At 44.7% G+C, this 20,405-nt stretch overlaps 1 protein-coding gene across 2 annotated transcripts in view; it reads right to left on the reverse strand.

The window, feature by feature from the left end:
• Positions 1 to 4,593: 4,593 nt before the first annotated feature.
• Tshz2 (teashirt zinc finger homeobox 2) overlaps positions 4,594 to 20,405 on the reverse strand; it is a 445,344-nt gene continuing 429,532 nt past the window's right edge. For both annotated transcript variants that reach the window (XM_041670311.1, XM_041670312.1), the window contains one exon: positions 4,594 to 6,800. Coding sequence is in view for 1 of the 2 variants with exons in the window: in XM_041670312.1 (XP_041526246.1) it covers positions 6,799 to 6,800 (2 nt within the window). In the remaining variant the exon portion in view is untranslated. The remainder of the gene's footprint in view (positions 6,801 to 20,405) is intronic.

Below are 20,405 nucleotides of genomic sequence, written 5' to 3' on the forward strand. Positions count from 1 at the left end.
CTTCTTCATTGCAAGGACAATTTATAAGCCTCCTAAACAAGTGAAACATGGTTTTGATTAAAACAGCCTGTTGGCTCAATAATCTGTGTAATTTTAAAAACATCCTTAATGCCGCGGAGGAACACGATGATGTCAGGAATGGCCTGGGGCCCCATTACAACAGTAACGGAATAAATAAAGAGCAGAAGCACGGGGTCATAAAAACAAAATTAAGCTAATGTTTCAAATTTTGACAATTATGAATTCTTCCTCTAAAGAAGACATTAAAAATAATCTTTTTTTTTTTTTGTTTGTTTCCCAGGCCCTGTTAGATAAAATGCAAAGAGGCTAGTTCTACATGGATGAGTTTGTGGTTTTCCCATGGGGTAAAGCATGCCTTTAGAGGAAAACTCAGTCAAATCAGGGCATCGGTTCCTCCTTGGATCCAGCGACCGGATGGGGCTCATGCAGGCGGACAGCCGTGGTTCTTAGAATTTCTTAAGAAACACAGCCCTAATTCTTCCATAAGCTATCGGAAGTGAATGATCAGGGGGGAAATGACAAGCATATTGTTTTTTTTTTTTTTTCCTCCAATGCAAAACAATCCCGCATTGTGGGCCAGTTTGGTAGGAAACAGAATCAAGTAAATATAAGAAAATCTGCGTCCATACGCGGCGATCTAGTCAGTATATACAAATATGTACAGCGTCGTGTTCCCGGCCATGCAGGCTGCGGTCTCCCAGCAGAGCAGCCTGTTCGTTCCCCCTCCTTCTAGTGCGCCAACAAAGCACACCCGGCATGCAGGAGAGAGTAGAGGCCGCGCACCGAGCATTCTACAGGTATGGCTGCAGTCATTTTCTCTGAAAACAATTCGTCTGCTTTCTGAATATAAAAATGTTTGTTTCTGTCCCGGAAGCAAACACTTCCCTCCAGAGCAAGAATAAATATGGTTCCTGAAAATCCTTCTGAACCCCTCTGTCCCCACCCGGAGCCCAGTTACTTTTTTTTTTTTTTTAAATTAAGATAGATTCAAAAATCTGGAATGGATGCAAGAGACCTTTCCCAGCTTGTCACAGAAGACTCCTTCAGAACCAGAAACAGTTGGCCGTCACAGGTCCACTTGGATATTCAAGGGGTTTGAAAGTTCGCGGTTCATCCTTCTGGGATCCAGTTCTTAGGAAGCAAGCCCAAGGGGATGAGACCCAAAAGTGTGTGGCAAACTGGGGTTTTATGACGCGGAAGAACCCTGAGCCAAAGGTCACGTTTCGGCACGTTTGTTACGTTTGCAGCGTGAAGAAGGAAGGCAAAGTCTTGCGGTCTCGACTCCGACTTCTGCGAGCTTTCTTTCCAGGCGGAACGGACCCACACTGTTTTAATTGTTTCTTTGGCGTAGACCGGTGGAACTTTCTGTCCCTCAATATCTGCACACATCTTTATAACTCCGGAATGTTCCAGAAGTCATTTTGAAAGTGAAAATAGGACCGGACCCAGCTCAATAGTTGAGACATAATCAGAGATTGTTCATTCTATAAATATTAGCCTTTGCCTGGGGACAGACAGTCAGATGTAGGTTTCAGGTGCAAAATAATTCAGAGAGCATACTGAAATATATTTCCTGAAAGGCGTCAAGGGAGTGCTTAGATTTAGATTTTTTTTTTAAAAAGCAATGTATTTTTTTTCAAACTTTTTTTTAACATCTCCTGGGGGCTCCAACCAAAAGTTATTACTTTTATTTCCAAAAGCTGTTTTAAGCAAATAAACACAGTTCAAGGGGCTGTATTTGATCTGTCTCCTTCAAACAGACGTTACTGTAGACGGCCCTCACGGCAGTGTATGGCTATTGTCACATCATTTGTATGCTGAAGGGTGTCAAGCCAGGGTGTCACTTCTTGGAAGAGCTATTTTACTCCGAATATATTTTTCCAAGGGAAACGGACAGTCTTGTTGCAGAAATATCATTCCACCTGGTACTAGCATTTTAAGACAGGCCATTTCTAATCCATAAAACATTTCCACTATTGCACGACCCCCCACCCCCCGAAAAAAGTTTTGGGTTGCCTTGTGCATGAATAACTTTTGGAGGCACTACTAGGCCTGTTAGCCAAGGGTTCATAACTATTGGAAGGAGATTTTAACTAGAGACCGGGAATTATATATCTGCGTAGGCTTCTAACGCTGTCACAGGAAACCATAGGACAGTTTACTCTGGATGGAGCGGTCAAATTCTAGCCGGGAAATTCTAAAGACGATGCACGGTTTTTCCTGCCGTAGAGACACAGCTCTCCATCCACAGGGCTGGAGATTCACATCTCTTCCTCCAGCTCAATCTTTGTCTAAAAGTATTTTATGGCTATTTGGAGAAAGTGCCACCCAGAGGGAAGGGAGAAAATGAAATTAGCATTTTGGTACCTCACAGAGGGAGCAAAATAAACCAAAAGTTGAGTTTTGAATTTTTTTTGTTGCTTTTGCCTCTTCAAAACAGACAGCACTGAATTTGCTTTAGAACTATGCGTGTATGTGCAGTTTATGGCCTTCAACATATTCCCTTGTTGTTATTTTATATTCATTTCCACACCGGCACTCCATTCAGGGCACAGCGGATCCTGGGAACACGGCACATATAAAGTGTGTGTGTGCCCTTGCATGTATACGTATGTGTATCACGTGTGTCTGGTGAACTCGGAGGCCAGAACTTGAGTGGCCGCGAGGGTTCTGGGAACTGAACCCAGGTCCGTTGTAAGAGCAGCCAGTGCTCATAACCACTGAGCCATCTCTTTAGTCCTAATAGAAGCTGCTGCTGTCTTCCTCCCCCTCTTCTCTTCCCTTCCTTTTATAAAAACATTGAACACATTTAAAAGTGATCCCCCACCCAGAAAAAAAAAAAAAAAAGAAAAGGCCTGAGCCTTGTCAGATAACCTGGCCAGTGGCAGATGATAAACAGAATCTGGGGACTTTGTATGATCTGTGTCTTCAGGTTGACCGAAAAGTTTTGGAAGATTCTTATCACTGTCCTATCCAGACGGTAGACATCAGTGAGCTTCAAGCATATGGATGCAGGTATGAACATCCACCACGAGTGCATGCGCGCGCGCGCACACACACACACACACACACACACACACACACTCACACATTCATATATGCACACTCACCTCTTCCCAACACGGCAAGCATATGGATGCAGGTATGAACATCCACCATGAGCATGCACACGCACGCACGCACGCACACACACACTCATACACATACACACACACACACACACACACACACACACACACACATACACGCTCACTCACCTCTTCCCAACACGGCACTGTAATTCATGTTTTCTGTTGCAACAGAATTTGGGGGCTTTTGCTCAGAACATTAGTTATGTAAGAGCCGAGCAACCAAGCAGGCATATTTTGGTGGTGAGTTTTTAGGGAAATCTATTTGTGTTCTCAACGAAATTCCTTGGGGGCTGTCTGGGCTATCCAATTTATTTTTATGGCTTTTACGCCTTAACCTATTTGGAAGCTCCTTTTCTTCCCTGTATGTTTTTCACAGGGAAAAATTCCTTATTGTGAAAATACTAGGATTCTGACCCTCAGTGGACACTGTCCTCAGATGTCCGAGCAGTGGCTGGTGAAACAGTCCTGTCTGAAACAGGAGGGCCGAGATGAAAGGTTCGTGGTGGTACTCCTACTTCCGGGATACACACGGTAGGAGCCTAACAAGATGGGTTGAGAGAATTTGCTGAATAAATTGTTTTTCCTGTTGGGCCTTGTGCTGTCAGAGTTTATGATGTCGATCTGCAGATTTGCTGAAATACATAAAATTTAAATATTTGCATATATATATTTTTAATGGGCTCTTCGTGTTTCAGCCGGTTGGTGGCCTTAGCTGGAAGGAGGCATGGAGAAGGAAAGGGTACCTCTCATTGTCTCAGCTCCCAAAGGGTGGCTGAGGAGTGGAGGGACTCAGCGGTAATTTGCATTACATTTGCATATCATTCCTCTTCCACTTCTGTGGTTCCAGCTTATCTGAGGGAGGAAGGAAGTGGTACGCAAGCACATACAAACATTCTCCTGGAGTTCAAGCTATTTCATTTTTTTTTCTCTCCAGTAAGAAGTTTCTAGAAGCTTCCCAGGCTTGCCAAATGAAGACAGGCCCGGTGTCTAGAAATACACCGAGCTGTGCACGGCATGGTGCCGGCTCAGACCTTGTTTTCTGCAGAGAACATTAACAGCTGTCTCTCAGCGGCGACGTTCACAGTTGCCAAGTGACAACTCAGGAGTCTAACCAAATTTATCAATATTTTTGTCTCTCGCCTCCCACCTCACCCCACCAGAGAAATTGCACTAACAGAACCATATAGATTATATTCGAAACAGAGATTTATTCTTATTTTCTTCTTAGGAGTGAACCGGTTACCTAGGAGTTTGGAACTGTATTGTGTCTTCCCAGGTGGGGCACGAGCTCAGTGTTTGCTTTTGGTTGGTTCCAGAGGATCTGAATTATGTAGCTTTGCCTAATAACCCTGGGTTGGAGCAGGCGATTTTTATCAGCTTCACAGAGCCCCGTGCTAATGTATTATCTCCCCCCCCCCCCTTAATAGAATCTCCCGTTGAAGGACAGAGCTCAGCCGAGTCCACCCTTCCATCTTAACCCATCCAAAGACGGTTCTTTCCAGCTGAGTTCCGTTCATTTCTGGTTGAACAGGTTAAGCAGACAGACCTCTCTCTGTTCTCAATTCACTTTATGATCCTCCCATCATAAAAAATAATATCAGCACCTTGCTTTTCATGTCAGAACTACATCCGAGCCGCTGTTCCCTGTGCCCATGAGTAAATCCCATAAAAGCCGCCCCGTTGTACTGTTGTTATTTTTCCTTGTGGGTGATTGATTGATGGATGAGTGCTGACACTTCAATGAAGCTATTTCGCCTGCCATCTCAATCCGATGATGTGAGGGGTATATTTTCCGTCCATGCCTCATTACTTCAGAATGACATTCCTGGAACTTCATTTACTTTTCCCCTCCTTCCCTGAAGCACCATATTTTTCCCCATCTAGGTTATGCATGCCATAAAAAAAGCAATTTGCTATTATATGTGGCATAAGGGCAACACTTTCCTTAGGAGGTAAATAAGTTTTTTTTTCTTTTTTTTTTTCTCCTTCAAATTTTATTTTAAATCCCAGCGTCGAATTTAGGGATCATGTCAAAATTTCCAAGACATTTCCAACAGGCAGCCTTTATAATAAACGGTGAAAAGAATGTATTTGGCTTCATTTTGTCAGCCTCCCCCCCCCCTTTTCTTTTGGATAACCTTGGTAATTAAAACAAGAACACAAAATAGTCATTTGTTTCAGAATATTGTGCTGAGAATAGTTTAAATATTTCACCTATAGCCGAGTAGCAATTTACAATACAATCCAGACTTGGTTGTCCTATGAGAATAAAGAGACCATTGTTTAAATGAAATGATGAATTTATCTATTATAGATTACTCTCCATTGTACAGAAAATGCTCAGCTAGAATAACTGCATCTTCCCCTGCGCTTCCAAACTGTGTACTAGGTCTGTGAGACTTTAATATTAAAACATGCTCTTAGCTTTTCCAAGTTGACTTAGGACCTGATTTTAATCTGTGTAATACAGTATTCCCGTTAATAATAACGTGTAATTAAGACATCCGTTAAAAATCCATAACGTTAATTTAATGGAGAAAATCTAATACAGTTCTATTGGAATTTTTACGTTAAATTAACTTTAACGGGCTTTTAATGGATGTCTTAATTAGATCTCATTATTAACGGGAATATTCCACAAATTAAAATTGGGCCCTTAAAGTTTTAATGAAAAAAGTTGCAGGAACACGTTTAAAACGGACACCCTGTTTTCATGCATTCTGCTGGTTCAAAGGAGAAGCTGCATTTGAGAGGCAACAGGTCTGGCAAGGAGGGATTGCCAGTGAAGGTGGCCACTTCACCTGGCACTCTCGGTGATGCATTGCCATTTTGCTTTATCTGGGGTTCTAGTCTGCACCCCTCCCAGTTTGCAGGGCTCATCCTACAGTGGTGCATGCTGGGAGCTAAGCTTACAAAACCACTCAAGATAACCGTGGAGGACGCACTCCACAGGAAAAAGCCTTTGGCAGCAACACGGTTAAGCCTGTCTATTCCAACAACTTTCACAGAAGATGAACATGGTTGGGAGGTTTTCTTGGCTCAAACTCCGGTTTAACTTAATAACTCTTCTACTCTGCGGTGATTAATGGCTCCCCGGTGCAGGGGCAGGACTAGGGAATCCAGGTGCAACCTTAATTGTTACACTGAACAGAAACATTTCCTTTAGACAAACGTTCCCAGGGGGGTTATAAATAGGAAATGGACGTTACCATGAAAAGTAAACTCCCAAGAGCAGCCCACTTGGACATTAAACTATGAAGAGTGATGTGCCCCCTCCCTTTCCTGTTACAAAATGACAAAGTAAGTGCGTCAATGCTCCCAGTCATTATTTTAACTCGGTGGCACTTTGTTTCTTCCTGACGGTGAAGAGGGCCTCAGAGATGCGACAGTCCCGTTGCAGTTTATCAATGAAAATCTAATATCGTCCATAAGGAGAGAAGTGGAAATCAATACTTCATTACCAAATTGTTAGTGAGGATGAAGAGAGATGGTTGGTGGGACTTTTTTTTTTTTTCTTTTTCTGCAGTCTTCTTGGAGCCGGGTGTCAGGAGGAGGTCAGTGGTCCAATGTCAGAAACAAGGGTGCAACGAACAGAGAAGGGCTGGTGAGGGAGATCCAGGCAGGAAGATCCAGGCTAAGGCATTTGTCCTGCAGAGACGATCAGAACAGAGAAAACAGTGTTATTCCTAGAGAAGTGGCCACTATGGGCAGCTATCTTTCCCAGCTGGCTGTCTGCCCTCGTTTGCTTTCTATTGCTGTGATGAAGACCACGGGCCAAAAGCAACTTGGGGAGGAGAGGGTTTACCTGGATTACACTTCCACATCACAGTCCATTCCTGAGGAAAGTCAGGACAGGAACTCAAGGCAGGTAACCTGGAGACAGGAGCTAAAGCAGAGGCTGTGGATGCTTACTGGCTTGCTCCTCATGGCTTTTTCAGCTTGCTTTCTTTTCTTTTTTTTTAAAGACTTATTTATTATATATACAATGTTCTGCACACCAGAAGAGGGCACCAGATCTCATTATAGATGGTTGTGAGCCACCATGTGGTTGCTGGGAATTGAACCCAGGACCTTTGGAAGGGCAGGCAGTGCTCTTAATCTTTGAGCCATCCCTCTAGGCCCAATTTGCTTTTTTTTTTTTTTTTTTTTTTTTTTAAATGAAGCTCAGGGCTATCTTTCATGTAACCACCTACAGTGAACTAAACTCTCCCACATCAATCATTAATGAAGAAAATGTCCCACAGATTTGCATACGGGCCAGTCTGATGGGATCGTCTTCTCAATTCATGTTCCTTCTTCGCAGATGACCCTGGCTTGTGTCAAGCTGACAAAACCCAAAGAGAATGTTCTGAGCAGAGTCATAGTTAGTCAAGGTCAGGGTCCAAGGCAAATGATGGGACAGAAAAAGCAGGGGCCAAATTAGGAATTTGTCTATTAAAATCTAGAACCAATCAAAACATATTTATATTTCCAATATTATGCTGAATTGTTTTTAAACATTTACTTGTTTATTCATGGTGCATACACACGTATGTGAGTGTGTGTGTGTGTGCATGTGTGTGTCTATGAACACATAGGTGTCACGGCACACATGTGGACGTCAGAGGACAACTTGCAATTAGTTCTTTCTTTTGACCATGTAAGTTCCAGGGTTCAAACTTAGGTCACCAGGCTTGGTACCTACTTAACTCTTCTACTAGCCTTCATCAAAAGATATTTATATATGGGAGAGACATACCCAGGCTCACAGAAGGTGATAATATTAATACTCATCCTTGGACGAATGGGTAAATAGAATAGTGTAATTAATGCAATGGAATACTATGCAGCCTTTAAAAGGAAGGGCAATTTGATCATTCTACAATCTAAGTGAACAACGACAAAATATGCTAGGTGAAAGGAGACAGTCATAAAAAGACGGACATTGTGCCTGATACAGTTAATGGCCACGAAATTTCAGTTTTGCAAGATGACAAATTCTGGAGAGGATAGTTTTGGTTGTACAATAATGTGAGTAGATGCAACAACACCAAAGTATATGCCTGAAAATGGTCATAATAGTAAAATTTATATTATATTTATTTTACTGTAATTAAAAACATAGGGGCCTGGAGAGATGTGTAAATGCAGACTGTGTAAACGGAGACTGTGTAAACGGAGAGATGTGTAAATGGAGAGACGTGTAAATACAGAGATGTGTAAATGGAGACTGTGTAAATGGAGAGATGTGTAAATGGAGACTGTGTAAATGGAGAGATGTGTAAATGGAGAGATGTGTAAATGGAGAGATGTGTAAACGGAGACTGTGTAAATGGAGAGACGTGTAAATGGAGAGATGTGTAAATGGAGAGATGTGTAAACGGAGACTGTGTAAATGGAGAGATGTGTAAATGGAGAGATGTGTAAATGGAGAGATGTGTAAACGGAGACTGTGTAAATGGAGAGATGTGTAAATGGAGAGACGTGTAAATACAGAGATGTGTAAATGGAGAGACGTGTAAATGGAGAGATGTGTAAACGGAGACTGTGTTGGGCCCCACGTTGGGTGAATGTAAGTGGAGACTGTGAGTTCCTTTCCCGGCAGCCTAGACCCAAATAATCACACATAAATTATACTAATTACAGAACTGTTTGGCCAATAGCTTAGGTGTATTCCTAGCTAACTTTTACATCTTTTTAATTTTTTCAATTGATTTTATTGAGCTATTCTTTTTCTCTGCTCTCCTCCTTACCCCTCCCCTCCCTGTCAACCGTCTTCCATGATCCCCATGCTCCCAATTTACTCAAGAGATCTTGTCTTTTTCTACTTCCCATGTAGATTAGATCCATGTATGTCTCTCTTAGGGTCTTCATTGTTGTCTAGGTTCTTTGGGATTGTGAAACTTTTACATCTTAAATTAACCCATTTTTATTAGTCTGTGTATCACCACGAGTTTGTGGCCTACCAGTAAGGTTCTGGTGTCCTTCTTCTTTGGCAGCTACATGGTGTCTCCCTGACTCCACCTACTCTATATCTCTGTTCTGATTTCCTGCCTGGCTTTACTCTGCCCAGCCAGAGGCCAAAGCAACTTCTTTATTAACCAATGGTAATAAGACATATTCATTGCATACAGAGGGGAATCCCACATCAGAAATGGCGCAGAGGTTAAGAGCACTGACTGCTTTTCAGGAGGTTCTGAGTTCAGTTCCCAGCAACCACATGATGGCTCACACCCATCTGTAATGAGATCTGGTGCCCTCTTCTGGCAGGCATGCATGCAGGCAGAACACTATGTACATAAGAAATAAATAAATCTTAAAAAAGAAAAACAAGCACAAAATCTATTTTTCACCAATGAGAATTTCTGGAAAAACATAACTTCTGTTCTCTCACCCAGAGAGAGCACTCATTCATAGCTGGCTCTATCTCTGCCCACGTTCGTCTTTTTTCATCTGCTTGCTGAGGTCCACATGGCCACTGGATTTGCCTAGTGCCTCTTGTTGAATTTTTCAGTGGAAAACATTGTTGGATTTGTGTCTGATGATGTACAGCATGGCTGCAGTTTGCTAACCCGCTCTTATTGTCTTGAACATGGACTTAGTTTCCAGTTTTATTTAGTGGGACAAAACACCCGAATAACCATTGAATATCTAGAGCTTTTCAGTATGTTGGGGTGTTTTCATCAGCTTCACCTCCCACATCTAGTTTTTGAGTCAAAATAAGTGAATGTTTTTGTGGTGAGAAAATGGTAAAAACGAACCGGAAGGCCAGGCAGGATAGCTGGACTGGCAGGATAGATCGGGGCTGGGAGTGACTGAGTTTTGAGTTTGAAGCTTGCCTGGGCTATACACTGAGACTCTGAAAAACCTAACCCCGAGTAAGCGGCTCAGCAAGAAAAGGTGCTTGCTTCTGAGCCTGACCAGCTGGGGCTTATACAAAGGGAGGGGGGAGCTAATTCTTCTAAAGTGTCCTCTGAATTCCATGTTCATTGCTGTTATGTGTGCAGTCCTCCCCCCAACACAAATCAATGTAGAAAATTCTAAAGCCAGAAGGGGAGAAAAAGAGGAAAACTAAGGAACAATCTTTTCCCTCTTGCTGTTACATTTCCTGTGAATAATCTATCAGTTACCTCATGATAAGCATGGTGGTACTTGTTGGATTTCTTACTTATTTTTTATGTTTGAGTCAGGGGTTTTATTCCTTACTCTTCTCCTGGAACTCGATCTGTAGACCAGGCTGGGCCTGAACTCACAGAGATCGGCCTGCTTCTGCCTCCCGAGTGCTGGGATTAAAGACATGTGCCACTCACCCTGGCTTGCAGCAAAAGTTCTTAACCGCCACAAATCATTTATTTTTAAAATTATGAATGAATGCATGTATGTATGTACTGTGTGTGTACATGTGATGCATGTGGAGACTGAAGCCCCCTGCAAGCCCCCGTAGCTGTTTCTTCCAGGTGGGTCCCAGGTGACAGGAAAGTAGTGGATGCTGTTGCTACTGTCAAGGAATGATGCGAAGTGCTAAACACCTTGGCAATTTAGAGGCAGATCCACAGGACATTCGAGTGCAACTGCTTTCAAATTCCAGATATAAGGGCCTTGTATTACAGTCTAGATATGAAGCTGACCCCACGGGCAAAGTCCCTGGGAGTAGTTGAACCTGGTGGTGCTGTGTGATTGTGATCCAAGGATCTGAGAGACGGAGGCAAGAGGGTCAGGAGTTCCAGGCCAGTTGGAACGACTTGAGACCCTGCCTCAAAACCAAACAAACAAAGATGAAGTTCTTCATATCCCAGCACGGAGAGTTGGAAGGCATGGTGTCTATGGAAGGTCAGTGTACTGAGGGTCAGTGGGCAGAAACTCGATCTTTTTTTTTTTTTAAATATTTATTTATTTATTATGTATACAATATTCTGTCCGTGTGTATGTCTGCAGGCCAGAAGAGGGCACCAGACCTCATTACAGATGGTTGTAAGCCACCATGTGGTTGCTGGGAATTGAACTCAGGACCTTTGGAAGAGCAGGCAATGCTCTTAGCCACTGAGCCATCTCTCCAGCCCCAGAAACTCGATCTTAAGTCATTTTGGGCCAATAGGTTGTGTTCCCCTTGCCCCGTTAACTTAGAAACTTAGAAGGAGGAAAAGGAAAAAGAGGAGGGAGGTACCACTTTGCATTTTTCTCTAGTGTCTCCCCTTGCGGGGGAGGGGAGGTTTTAAAATAAGATCCTGGAAGAAAATTAAAAGTAGAAAATTAAGGAAGGCCATAAAGAGTGTTCCTTTTTCTTTGCCTGCCGTGGATTACATAAACTGGGTTAAGGAAGAAAGAAACCAGAGAAAGTGACATTGCAGACTCTCAGTCTCTGTTGAAGCCCTAACTTTGTTGCTTCAAAAGCCTTTTTCTACCCCCTAATATGTTGTACTACTGTGAGAAAAAAAAGGAAACAAATAAAAAATTTAATTACATATCTAAAAAGTCACAGGCTATGTTCATTAAGTAGAGTTTGGGAGGGAGAGCCAGGCAAAAAAGATAGATAGCATTATTTTCATATTCATTAAGAAGCCACCAACAGATGTTTAGAATTCTCTATACTTTAATTTGGTCATTGTGCTGGCTAGTTTTAGGTCAATTTGGCAGAAGCTAGAGTCATCTGAAAGGAGGGAGCTTCAATTGAGAAGATGCCTCCATAAGATCCAGCTGTAGGGCGTTTTCTTAATTAGTGATTGATGTGGGTGGGCTGTGGGTGGGCTGTGGGTCCCCCACCCCGCCCACTGTAGGTGGTGCCATCCCAAGTGGTGCCATCTCTGGGCTGGTGGTCCTAGGTTCTATAAGAAAGCAGGCTGAGCAAGCCACGAGGAGCAAGCCAGTAAGCAGTACCCCTCCAGGCCTCTGTATCCTGCCTCCAGGTTCCTGCCAGGCTTAAGTTCCTGTTCTGACTTCCTTCAGTGATGTGGAAGGCAAATAAACCTTTCCTGCCCAAGTTGCTTTGGCCATGGTGTTTCATCACAGCAATAGTGACTCTCATTAGGACAGTCATACTGCCTTTTTTTTTGGCCTCTGCTGAATTGTTTGGGTCAGTGGCTCCTTTCCCCAGCTCTTGCTCTACCCTTCCTGTATCTTCTGGTCTTGTTGGAATGCTCCTGTCACACTGCATCAAGAAGCACGTTATGATGACAGGAAGGGGATAGCCGGAGGCTGGAGTGTTAGGTCCCTGGTGCCGTGGAGGGTCCCCTTGGTACTGAAGAGAGTGCCCCACTGGGTGGTAGGTGGTATGCTCTTCACAGCACACATATTTTGGGGAGCTCCATGCAGGTCTGGTTGCCTACCCTCAACACTGCGCAAATCTGAAGACTGTACATTCTACCTGAGATTGACAGGCTGTTGAGCAACACCCGTGGCCACTCCACACAGGTTCCCATGACACCTGCTTTCAAAGCATGTTCATGTACATACACACATTCTCTTCTGGAACAAACCAAAGCTGAGAGGTCTGGGTGGTTTGCCCCTGTGGTGAGCAGGGATAAGGAACACGTGACAATGGACTCCCCTTGTAGGGCTCCTCGAAGGTATTTGGTTGAAAGTAGAAAACACAAGTGAAATAGTAATGTTGAAAATAAAAAGAAATCATTAAAAAAAAGAAACTATGACAAAGAGATGAAGTGAAAACGGAGACGGGGATTTTTAATGATGCCATCCTTGGAGAAACCCGCAGTTAATATTTTTCAAATTGATTTACAATTTGAAAATCCAAATTGGCTCCTTCTCATTGCTCGGTCTCAGCACCAGTGCCTCGTTTAATTTCTCCTAAGAGGAATCTCGCCACGAAGAAACCCTTAAACTTTGGTGGACGAATTTCACTTCTTACGGAGAATAAAATAATTGCTTAAGTGCATGGAACACTCTGATGTGCAGACACAGATTCATGTGGCAGATCACGCTTCAAAACCTCTCTTATTTTATTGTGCTGAAGGCTGACCTTGAACTTGAACTCCTCCACAGGGGTGTGTCCCCACATCCATACCCTACTGAATGCCCTGCCTCCTGAGAGACTTGGCCTCAAACTTGGTACCTGGAGTAGCCATGGATGACCTTGAAATGTAAGTCTCTCGCTTCTAACTCCTGAGTTCTAGGATTACAGGCCTGTACCATGCCACTCGATGCAGCGCTGGGGATGGAACCTAGGTCTTCATGTGTCTTAGACTAGCACTCTGAGTTATACACACACACACACACACACACACACACACACACACACACATACACACACATACACACACAATACACACACACATACACACACACACACACACACACACACACACCTGCCATGTCTTTTTACTAATTCTTTTCTTCCACTTAGTTTTTTTTTTTCCTCTATCATTGAAAGCAGAGACTGAGATGAACTGCTTCTGGAAAGGGAAGTCTCTTTATTCCTCTCTGTCTCTCTATCTCTGTCTCTGTCTCTCTCTCTCTCACACACACAAACACAACACAGGCTGAGTTTCTTTGTGGTGTTTGGAGGAACTGTGATGTTTTCTTTCCTCAAACATCAAAGGGTCGAGCCAGTTAAAACCACTTAGCTTATCAGCAGTGGGTTGTACTGGCCATCCAGACCCATCGGCGTGGTGTGATTTGTGTGATTTTACTGATCGTGACAAGATCGGATGTCAACCCAGCCTTGCCTTCCAGAGGTCTCTGAAGTGACTTAACCAAGGTGACACTACCATAAGTAAAATGGATTATTCTAATATTCAATATTCAAGTCTGAGCAGTGGTGGCGCACACCTTTAATCCGAGCACTTGGGAGGCAGAGGCAGGCAAATCTCTGTGAGTTTGAGGCCAGCCTAGTCTACAGAGTGAGTTCCAGGACAGGCTCTAAAGCTACACAGAGAAACCCTGTCTTGAGCCATTCTCCCCAAGGAAAAAAAAACACGATAAAAAACTCTTTTTAAAATAAATTCAACATAAATATATGTTTTCTTGATTTCAAAGCCTTTACTCTCAGGCCCAGGCCCAGCTGTCCCTGACTTGAGCGGGATCTGCACCCGGAGACCAGAGCTGCTTCATCAAGGGTGGTTTCATCCCACCCTTGAGGAGGGACACAAAGTACTGTTATTTATCTGGATAATTTTCTCCTTGGAATGTGGAACTATAATGAAATGCTAGCTGTTAATAACCACACTGGAAGACCTCCATATTTGAACTTCTTTTAAAGCTTGGTTTGTAAATCTCACAGGTGTGTCAAATGCATGATAGAGTCAGGCGGTGGTGGCGCAGGCCTGTAATCCCAGCCCTCGGGAGGCAGAGGCAGGCGGATCTCTGTGAGTTCGAGGCCAGCCTGGTCTACAAGAGCCAGTTCCAGGACAGGCACCAAAACTACAGAGAAACCCTGTCTCAAAAAATAATAATAAAAAAAGCATGTTGACTCATCAAGACCCGACCCAGAACAACTGCCCACCATTGGAGGTGGGAGACTTTTCTGTGGGATTTTCTGCTCAGCACCGGAGCAAACATCTTCCACAGGCCCTCTGTCTCCTATCACTGGCCCCAGCTGACTGCACAGTGGGCACCCAGGAAGTACTGCTTAGAACATGCTCCCGGATGGCCTGCTGCTTGCGGCCCTTGGTAGCTTTCTGTAGCTCTCACCAAACTCCTGACCAAAGAGCTTAACAGAAGAAGGGTTTCTTCTGCTCATTGTCCCAAAGGTTTCAATCCCCGTGGCAGAGAAGACGTCAAGAGAAAGGGGAATACAGGAAGGGCACCAGATGTGGTCCTCTGAAGGTGTAAGTCACAAACAATGCCACACCAGTTTGGAATTATGATTAATAGAATGGTTATTTATTTAAAGGGGAAAAAACTTACAGATCACCGCCCCAGACAACAGCCCTCTGCACAATCAGGAAGAAGTCTAGTCGCCGGAACCAGAGCAGGAAGCTCTGGAGACTTTCTCCCTCCGATGGTCTCCCACCACTTCCCCATCCCCGTTCTGAACCCATTTAGGGGCACATTCTTTTATTAGGCCTCAGAGTCTCAGCGTCATGGACACACCCAGAGGTGGGCCTAATTACTCCCTGGGCGCTTCCTACTCCAGACCAGTGAGGATTAGGATCTCTCTGAGCTATACCTAATGGGTTACAACCCTCTGCCTCTCCATGTGCGGGATGGCAGCTGAAACCATCCGGGACAGGGTAACACTCCTGGGACAGCAGGAGAAACGGCAGGAGACACGACACAGGGCCTTGTGAGAGTGGGGACAACACTCACCAAATGCCATCGGTGTCCTTACTCTGGGTCAGTTTGGAAGATCTCAGTGGCAGCTGCAGATCTCTTCCTTTGCACTCAGCCTTTATCCTGGGGTTGCCCAGGCCAGAATGAAAGGGCTGCCATGAAGCCTTGTCCAGCGCCATCTTCCTGACAGCGGATGATGGGATTACGGAGTCTTAACTGCTGAATGCTTATCCCTAATTATAATCAAAGGTACGTCAATCTAAATAAGAATGATAAGGTGGAGCCAGCCCCTGCTATCCACTCCCCTCCAGTCCCCCATGAGCTTTTTAACATGAATCTGTTCTCAGTAGGATGCTTTGACAAAGCTTGGGTTGAATAATTATACAAAAGAAATGGAGCTCAGTGATAAGTAACACTTTTTTTTTTGCAGGAAAGAATGGTTAACGCTATTATTATTATTAAAGATGCAAAGAAATAGTTTCTTTTTTGCTTTAAATATTTGGTTCTACTCTATTGGGTGCCCATCTTTGGCCTGAGGTATGAACTACTGTTGTTTTAGTTTTTATGCGTGAGTGCATGAGTGTGTGTGTGTGTGTGTGTGTATGTGTGTGTATGCGTATGTGTGTGTGTATGTGTGTGTGTGTATGCGTATGCGTATGTGTATGTGTGTGTATGCGTATGTGTGTGTATGTGTGTGTGTGTATGTGTGTGTATGCGTATGTGTGTGTGTGTATGCGTATGTGTGTGTGTATGCGTATGTGTGTGTGTATGCGTATGTGTGTGTGTGTGTGTGTATGTGTGTGTGTGTGCGCGCACATGAACCACAGCATGTGTGAAGGTCCCAGGACAGTTTTCAGAGTCTGTTGTCTTCCACCCTAAGTGTTCAGGTTGACAGCGAGCTCTGAGCCACCTCACTGCCTCCTCTTTAGTGTTTATAACCCCCACAGGAAACTTGCATGAACTGTTTTTCCTGTATTTTCTGCAGAGGTGGGGATCAAACTCAAGACTGTGCATGTGAGGCAGGCGCCCTTGCCGGCTCAGTCTGCTTGTTAATGGGGTGACTGTGCCCTTTACTAACTTCCCCACTCTGGGAAAAGATGTTTCTCTCTTCTGATGGCTTCTACTCTCACCAGATCAGGGACATTACACCACCTTCCACACACATCACCCGCCGGGTGCCGTAAGTATCCCCTAGAATGTGGTTCCTGGGTCTGGAGAGATGGCTTAGTGGATAAGAACACTGGCTGCTTTTCCAGAGGACCTGAGTTCAGTTTCCAGCTCGCACCAGTTTCAGCTGGTGGCTGACATCTGTAACTCTAGTTCCGGTGGTTCTGATGCCCTCTGCTGGCCTCTGTGGGCACTGCATGCACATGGCATATAGGCTTACATGCAGGCAAAACACCCATCCATACACATAAATATTAGAATGAAAAAATTCAGATTCCCTTAATGATTTCACTTTTTTTGTGGTTGCATTATGTAGCATATAATAAAGTGCTTTGGAAATGCTTTGGAGTGAGATGTAGACTACATTTAAAAACATATGCATGAAATCCATCCTTGAGAAAGAAGTCATCAAGCTTCAGAGAATGGATTGTTCTTTCTTTCTGCAAGTTTAAAAATGAAAGCGGCAGAGAGGCCCTTCGGCCCCTGCACTCCACAGGGTGAATAGAAATCAGTTGTCTTCTCAAATGGGAAGCCAAGAAAAGTTTTCTTCCTTCTAGACATGGAAAAGCAGCCTTTCCTATGAGTCGATGTTAAGCGAGAGATTGCGGTCCCAGCAGCCGCCATTTCAGTAAGTGCTGGGTACGGGCTCTGCACTTGGAAAGTCCAGCCGAGGGCAGCATCTTCTCCCTCTTTCAGAGGAGCAAACAGAAGCCCGATCTGGGAAGGGTGGGATGAAGGGTGCAGGAGCAGCTGGTGGGGCTGGGTGTTTCTGCCCTTGAGGCTTCTCTCAGCTTCCTAGTGCTCTTGCTGGAGCGGAGGAGAACAGCCTGCAGGTGCATCGTTCGGGAAGACTGTATAATGAAGAATGATAAGGACTGAAGGACTGTCCAGCGACTGTCATCTTTTCAGAAGCTAAATTAAAAGGGAACAGTTACCAGGGCGTCATCCTGAGAGCGGAAAGTACAGTGTCCCTGGCGGCTTTGATGTTAATTATAATTTCGTGTCCTGTGTCTGCAGATCTCATGTGGACGTTGCTGCTAGATGATTGCTCTTGGTGCTTGGCCATGGACGAGGGAAAGCTAGTGATTTGCCTGTACCCATTCTTAGAGAACCACAGGCCTAGGCTCCCAAACAGCCCTTACACTGTTTGAAAGAGGTCTACACGCTGGCAAACATCACCATAAACAACCCGGACAGCTTCAAGTCGGCCGCCAACGACATGATTTACTGTGGCGCCCATCTTCTCTACGTGGGGCATGGAGCCAAATGTTATTTATTTCAAGTGACTTCTGGCCAAATGAGGTTCACAGTGGAGACACCGCCGGGGGACTTCATCGGAGCTGGAACTGGGAGCTGTTGGCTCTTAGGAAACGCTGTCTGCCTTCGGAGCATGGAAAATAGTCATGGGGAGATTTTTTCTTTACCACTGGGATTGTGGCTCTAAAGCCTCTGTGGCAGTTGTCTATGCTGGCAAAAAAGGCTGGCGTGGTGGGCCACAGAAGTAGGCAGTTAAGGTGAAGCTTGTCTTTCAGGATGACCCCATGTTTGGGTGCTCACGCCATTCATTCCTTCTGTTTTATTCTTTTTTCCTTTCCCTTTTTCTTTCCCTCCCTCCCTCCTCCCTCCCTCCCTCCCTCCCTCCCTCCCTCCCTCCCTCCCTCTCTCCCTTCCTTCCTTCCTTCCTTCCTTGAGTCTAGACTTGTTCTTGCTTGGTAGCCAAGGTAGATCTAGTGCTCTGGAATGGGATTTCAGGTATATGCCATCAAAAAATACAAACTTATTTTTAAAATTTATGTATATGTGTGTGTGTATGCCATGTGTGTTCAGGGGTCTGAGGCTGGCAGAAGAGGACAGCGGGAGTCCCCAGAGCTCACACTGGTGGTGTGGGTCCTGGCGACCTGGAGAAGTGGCAAGCGGTTTCACACTGTGAGATTTTTATTTAATTCATATACTGATCCCTGAAGGAAGCTCTCCTGACCTGTGTTTAGAGAGCTTGAGACCGGGAAATAGAGATTTAGGGGGCAGGATGATGTCATGTGCCAGGTAGTGGCGAAGCTAGGGCATGCACGATGTGCTGCCCTGTCCTTGATGCACATCTCTGTCACCGTGGTAACAGTCACAGTTCCAAACTGGATGGTTCTCAGTGACAGCCAGATGTTACAAACCAGCCACATGAGTTACTGTTTCCTTTTTACATGGGAGGACCCAGAGGCTATCGGTGTACTTTCCCAGTGACCCTGAGATGAAATCAAGACTTGTCCTGAGTCTTAGATCAGTTGGTAGCAGTTCCTGAAGATTGCTCCCAGGAGCCAGGTCCCTTAAGATGATAACCAAACCAAACCAAAACAACGAAACAAAAACAAGGCGGGGCATGGTGGCATGACTTCAATACCAGCATCCAGGAGACAGGCAGAGGCAGAGGCAGAGGCAGAGGCAGAGGCAGAGGCAGAGGCAGAGGCAGAGGCAGATGCAGATGGATCTCTGAGTCCCAGGCCAGTCTGGTCTATACAACGAGGTCCAGGCTATCCAGGGCTACATGGTGAAATCCTGTCTTAAAAAAAAAACAACAAAGCAACAACAACAACAACAACAACAACAACAACAAAACCGCGCAGTTATTTCTGAGTCCAGGAGGTGGCTCAGAGAGTAAAGGCTCCTGATAACAAGTCTGCTGACCTGAGCTCAACGCCCTGGACTCACAGGGTAGCAGGAGAGAAACAATCCCTGCAAAGTTGTCCTTTGACCCCCATGCACATGCACCACAGCTCACAAGAACCGCCCTCGCCCAAATAAATAAATGACACAAATTCACCTATTTGTGTTTGAAGCGTAACAACCCATAGTCCACCCTCAGAGGATCTTTCCTTATTTCAGATTTCAGACGGACTCCCCTGAATTCCTCTCTCAGCCCTCACTTGTTAATAATATATCTTGTAAACAGTAGATTGCCATCTTCAAACATGGCCCATTCCTCTGCCTGTATAGAATTACAGAAACCAAAGTGAATGGTCTCGGCCACCCCCACCCTGACCTTCCCGCCATTACATAGATGCTGAAACCGAGGCACAGACATCTTGGGCATTGGATGGCATTCATAATTGTAATTGGACACACCTGTTAGTTGTCGTCTCAATTCTCGATTGCTGGGAGTCTACGTGTTTAACCAGTCAAGAAGTTTTGTTTTGTTTTTAAATGTGTATTTGTTTTTAAATGGGTGTTTTGTCTGCATGTATATGTGTGCACCATTGTGTGAGTGATGCTCTTGGAGGCCAGAAGATGGCGTCAGATCTCCTGAAACTAGAGCTACAGAGGTTGTGGTTAATTTTGACAATATAGACAAGAAAAGCAAGACTCAGAGATGGTGCAATAGCAACGAGGCCAAAAGCTCACAGGCGACAGGTGATCGGACTGTGGCTTTCGTGGACTCCCATTTCCATCCTGGTCCCACTCCACAGAGTCACCACCCTGAAGCCCACTCCAGGAGGTTTTGGTGGCCTCACGCATGACTGAGGCTCTGGGACTTTTTGTTCCATGGGAGACTAACATTGCTTTAGTGTTTGAGAGCTTGACGGGGTAATCTCTTTCATTTAATCCGTTGATCCTCAGCATCCCCTCCTTTCCGTCCTCCCCTTCCTCCTCATCCTTGACACACTGTCACTGTGTAGCTCAGGATGGCCAAGACCTTGCTATGCAGCCCCACACAGCCGGCCAGGCTCAGACTCATCACAACCATGCCGTAGCCGCTCCAGTGCTGAGTCTGGCTACTCTTATTTATTTTATTTTATAGACACAAGACAAATAACTTGTAAAATTATATTACATATTTCCTTGATTTCTTTCCTTCTCTGCCCATTCCTAAGTCTGCGTTTCTATATAAACTAA

The sequence above is a fragment of the Microtus oregoni genome, unplaced genomic scaffold, assembly GCF_018167655.1.
Source record: "Microtus oregoni isolate MIOR12 unplaced genomic scaffold, Mior012 000020F_ref0000438, whole genome shotgun sequence".
Taxonomy (NCBI): Eukaryota; Metazoa; Chordata; class Mammalia; order Rodentia; family Cricetidae; genus Microtus; species Microtus oregoni.